At 23.7% G+C, this 5,487-nt stretch overlaps 2 protein-coding genes across 2 annotated transcripts in view; one reads left to right on the top strand and one right to left on the bottom strand.

Annotated features, from left to right (window-relative positions):
- The window catches only part of Phum_PHUM228150 (timeless, putative), a gene marked incomplete at both ends in the record, with an annotated part of 3,393 nt that extends 2,451 nt beyond the window's left edge, over nt 1–942 (bottom strand). Inside the window, one exon of the mRNA XM_002425891.1 lies at nt 12–942. Coding sequence (XP_002425936.1) covers nt 12–942 — 931 coding nt within the window. The remainder of the gene's footprint in view (nt 1–11) is intronic.
- A 2,003-nt stretch (nt 943–2,945) lies between these two features.
- Phum_PHUM228140 (uncharacterized protein) lies at nt 2,946–5,184 on the top strand (the record flags this gene model as incomplete). The annotated part of the gene is made up of 5 exons (XM_002425890.1): nt 2,946–2,960; nt 3,076–3,192; nt 3,939–4,094; nt 4,692–4,839; nt 4,985–5,184. The coding sequence occupies 5 exons, from the start codon at nt 2,946–2,948 to the stop codon at nt 5,182–5,184; spliced, it is 636 nt and encodes a 211-aa protein (XP_002425935.1).
- Nucleotides 5,185–5,487: the final 303 nt, after the last annotated feature.

The raw sequence follows: 5,487 nt of genomic DNA, 5'->3' as shown, positions 1-5,487 counted from the left end.
TTTTTTTGTACCCAAATCCTCCAAGTTGTTTAAAGATTTATGAGAAACGAAATCTAAATTTGAAATCGATTTTATATTTTGAATAACAAAAGTTGATTTGAAATTTCTAGTATTAGAATAAAATTTTTGACTACTTTTTTCTTCTTCCCGGATTTTCATTAAATCGTCCACATCCTCATTTATTTCCATCTTTGATTCGCTTAAATCGCATTGTGCCAGTAATTTTGGATTATGCTCACGAAGAAGAAAGCAGAAAATTTCTAATAAATGGAGATAAAAAGGTTCTTCATTTGGATTTGACACTATCAGGAGAAGAAGTTCCAATATCTGAGAATGTCTTAGTGCGTTTAAAACTTTATCATGAATGGTGAGATCATTATCAATTTTTTCTTCATCCTCTGGAGCTCTGGGGATTTGAAGAACATTTCGTAAAAGAGTAAGTATTCTTTCAATTTCAATAGTTTCATCTGTGGATCTTTCAATCCAATTTATTTCAATTAAATTTGTTAATTTGCAACATATTTTATTCCAAAATTCTACATCTTCAAAAGAATACTTGTAACTCTGATCATGTTCTATTAGCGTCAAATATATATGCCTGTCATTTTTATCCTGAGGAATTTCTTCGCCATAGAGTAAAGCTGCTGGAGTAGTTACATTTATGAGCAATCGAAGAGTAGCACTGAATAAGTCTGCCATGTCTGATTTGCAATTTTTAATTATATGAATTAAATGATGTTTAACAATATTTACCTCTCCCAAACACCGGCGACTAATGTGTGTGTTATCATCTCTCTTTAAAAGTCTTATTAATTCTTTAATTCCTTCAATACAATAAGGCTCCATCAAATATTCACCTTCATGTATAAAACCAAGAGAATTACAAATAACAGCTATTTTTCCTCTAATCGCAGAAGTTTTTTTTCTTACTAAATCCTCCATAGTGAGAGCTCAGTTTTAATTAATTTTAAATTATTTCACCTACACAAAAACATAAAAATATCGAAAAAAAAAATTTTTACAACATAGATGAAAGGGAATAAGTTTTAAACTAAATTTCTAATACAATCTTATAAGGTAGTTTAAATCAGAAATCAACAATGTACTCAAATTTTAATAATTACAATATTGTTAATGTAGGTTTTAAATATACATGTGTAATAATACACATAATACAAAATTTTTTTCATAACATGCATCCATTCAAAATATGATTAAATGTTTTAACACAAAAAAAAAAGTATGAATAGACAAAACTCAATTGTAAATAATTACACACCCGTACGAGTATGTACCTGTGAAATAATTACACATTTATAAAAAAATAAATTCGACGATTAATATTCAAGTAATAATGACCCACCATTTTATGGAGACTCACCGAATGAGTAATTTTTTTTCCCCCAATCTTTAAGCACATATAAATTAAAATATAAAACGGTAACAATTTAAAAAAATAAATTTTATACATGATATTAAAAATAATTTACAAATTATTTTATAGTAAAAGATTATACACTATGGTAAGACTTGTGTAATAAAAATAATAAACGTACCTGAATAAAGGACCTCCCGTTGGGTAGGCCCGAAAGTTTTGACGGAATGATGATAGAGCTTTGAAAACTTCAAAAGTAAAAATTTTTGCGGACAAGAATAAAAAAACTTTGTAAGATACAATTTGAAGTTAAATCTCAGTGGAAGCCATATTAACTTGTGAACAGTAGAAATAATTAAAACCGTCGTTTAAATGCACTTTTTCGTAAAATACTATAAAAATATTAAAAATAATAGTTAGTATTATAGCTTTATGTAAAGTATTTTTTTTAAATAAAAAAAAATTGTATTACTCGTACATTAATAATTTTCCTAATGAGCAAAATTTTTATCGTGGAAGCAGTTAACTATGATCATATTTCATAATTAACACCAAGATTTGGCACTATAGTTTAAGTAAACTTCGTTTAATTTTTTGTAATTTTTATTTCAATTCTTATTATTAAATTTTTAACTATTTAAAAAAGTATTAGGTGTTATCATTTAAAATTATAGTTACAAATTTTTATAAAGTCACAACTCTAATCATGACACTTATAAGTATCTTCAAAATGGCGAAACTACAACAAATATACTACGTAATAGCTCTTACCTAAATCATTACAGATACTTGTTTGAAAATTAAATATAAATTTTAAAAAATTGACGAATGGTTTTTGATGCATTAATACAAATATTCCAGATATGTCGGAAGAACCGTAAGTTTTATTATTATTTTTAATCTTAGTTTTTTCCCTGTGTTTTGTTTAATTTTATGGGACAATTAAATCAACTGTTTTACTTTAACATAAAAAACTTTTTTTATAAAATAGGAATTAGTATTTTTTTAAAGTATTGAAATGTATTTTCAAATTTAATTTTTTATGTATATATTAACTTTAAAGGTCTTAAACACAATTTATTTCAACAAAAATTAGCCAGAGATAATTGTAATCAAATTGTATTTTTAGGACAAATAAATTACTTTACTTAAATTTGTCAAAAAATTTTCAAACCATAAAAAAAAAAAATTAAATTAAATATTTAGCTGTTTTTGTACCAAGTGTTTGAAAAAGTCTTATTTGTTTTATAGACTTTACTAATTAAAAAAAAAAAAAAAATGAAAAATATCAATAATAAAAAATTTTTTAAACAATATTAAATATTTTTTTGCTTTATTTAAATTTCTAAATATAAATAAAAAATGTTTATTAATGTTTTATAAAATGCAATTATTTATTTTTTTCATATTATATGATGTCTTCATTTTATTAAAGTAAAATATACATTATTTTCTTTCATACTCTGTTGAAAACACTCTCTTTCCATGTCTAAAATTTTTTTGTTATTTTTCTATAATTTCATGGATTTTATTGAATTTTTCAGGCATGTAACCCAGTCAGGTCAAAAAAATGTTCCAGCTTGCAGTTGGTGGAGTCCTTGGTTAGAGGCTGCAAAATTAAAGGTTTTTAAATATAATATTATGAAAGTAAATCTTTTATATTTATTATAAATATTTTATAATGTTTTTGTTATTTTCAGTCTACTGAAGTTTTAGAATTTGTTAAAAATGACTTAAGTGAAATTTCTACTGTTGTAAAATCTGAGGCAACCTCCGTCATTAACTCCACGACTAATGTTCTTAAAGACACATTTAAGGTAAACTTGTTGAAGTATTAACTGATTAAAACAAATGTTATATTAACTTGTTTTTTTTATAATCAATATTTATTCTTAAATGCTTTGATGATATAAAATGAATGCCAATCATTTTTAAAACAGATTTAAAAAGTAAGCTCTGTATAAGGTTTCAAGAAGTGTCATATACTTAGATTCATTATTAAAATAAGTTATGTATTTCATAAAATATTAGTTAAATATTGGACTAGACTGTTATAATTCAAACACAAACATTAAAAAAATTATTCAACAAATTTAAATATTATTATTATTATTATAGATGTAATGGTCTTTTCTAAACAGTATTGTTAAAGAACCAACTGAGACATATTTTAAGATTAAAGATAAATTAGTTTTTATGCTGAATCTAATCCAATATTAAAAATAAAATGTACATGTTTAATATTTGACAAGTGTTTAAATTTAAACATGTGTATCAGTTTTTGCAAAGATTAGACTTATTGACTAATCATAACTTTTAAACTCCTTAAATTCAATTTTATTTATCGTAGTTATGAATGTCAGTTAAAGTTACTAAAAACTATTATAAACTTTTTTTAAAAATTTATGTACATATCTGACATTACAAATTTTTCTTTGTACTTAAACCACAGATATTTTCGATTATTAAATGATATTTTTTTAACTTTTAAGCGAAATATTAAATCAAGTATGTTAGCCATTACATTTGATTTTAATTTTTATATTAAAAATTTGTTTTGCAGTTAGAAGAAGCTGACAGCACTGCTAATACAATTAAGAGAAATGTATCTTCATTTTTTGGATCTGTAAGCAATGCTTTAAATCCTTTGCCAGAAGACGATGATCAGGAAGTGATGGCTATAAAAAATGACATTCCAGTTAAATTATCTCCCATTCAGGTAAATAATATTAATTTGATAATTTTTTGAATAATCGATCTTGATTGTGAGTCATGTTTGGAAAATAGTGTGTAACTCAGTAATGATAAGATATATATATATGATAAAAACACATAATTGAAAATCTCTCTCAAAAAAAAAACCCTTTATATATCTCAATCTCAAAAAGGTTTAATCGAATTGATAAATTCATGACTTTAAAAAGTTTAATCATTTTAAAAATTGATTATAATAAGATAAATAATAATAATAATAATGCTAATAATAATGTAAATTTTTTCAACATATATTTCTCGATATTAAATCAAAAAAAAAAAAAAAAAAGGGCTAATTAAAATTTCCAATAAAATGACTTGTGATCGATTGAAAAAAAAAAAAAGGAAAATAATTAGTAAATTATTTTCTGAGCATTTTTGGCCTTCTGCAAAAACAAAACAAATCAAAAAATAAGATAAGGGAAAATAATAAGGAAAAAATCATAAAAATTTATATTGCGAAAAAATTGTTAAGTGATTGATTATAAATATCACACAGGAAATTTTTAATTAGATTATCTCTATTTTAATTGTCGATTTTTTGTTTTTTTTTATTTTCTAGGTAAAAATACACAAATTGATTAAAAATCCTGATACATTTTTATTGGAAATCGAAGAGTCACTATTACCCCAATATAATTCTTGGTTAGGAATACTAGATGATCAAATAGAAACGGAAAAATTAACCAAGCAACTTGTTGCTAGTCCAGGTAAAACATATTTTTACTTTAATAAATTTAAAAGCGAAAAAATTCTTGTTGATAAAACACCTTAACGAGTGCTCCCTGATAAAGATGCCGGTATCTTTTAGGGATTGGAATGACATTTATTATTGTTTTTTTTTGATTATTTTAGCTCTTCATCAGCAATATGAATCTCTGGTTCCGGAAAAAATTAGTCACTTAACATTTTGGAAAAGATATTTATTTAGAAAAGCACTTTTGGAAGATGAAGAATCGAGAAAAGAAATTAAGAAAAAAAAAGAAAAAGAGCAAATTGACAAAGTCGAGTGGGACAAAGGTAAAATCTCTGACAATATTGAAAACAATGATTGATAACAAATTTTTATCAAAAAATAAAATAATATTTTATAAAACAAACAAAGTGAATTCACATATGCGAGATTAAATATTTAAAATTCCATTCATTTTTTTTTTTTTTTTTTTTTTTTTTTTTATTTTCAGAAGATTTTGCTCAAACTATTGAATTGTCAGAAGAGGAACAAATCAGAATATTATCAGAGTATGAAAATGAAAAAAAGAAAACAACGCCGAATGAGGATAAATTGAAAAAACATAATAAAGAAGTTATTGAAGTTACTTCGGAAGAAACAAATTTAAAAAAAGATCTTTTAACAG

The sequence above is a fragment of the Pediculus humanus genome, genomic scaffold, assembly GCF_000006295.1.
Source record: "Pediculus humanus corporis 1103172107591 genomic scaffold, whole genome shotgun sequence".
NCBI classification, from domain to species: Eukaryota; Metazoa; Arthropoda; class Insecta; order Psocodea; family Pediculidae; genus Pediculus; species Pediculus humanus.
The sequence above is the reverse complement of the archived record's forward strand: the minus strand, read 5'-3'. Positions and strand labels throughout refer to the sequence as shown.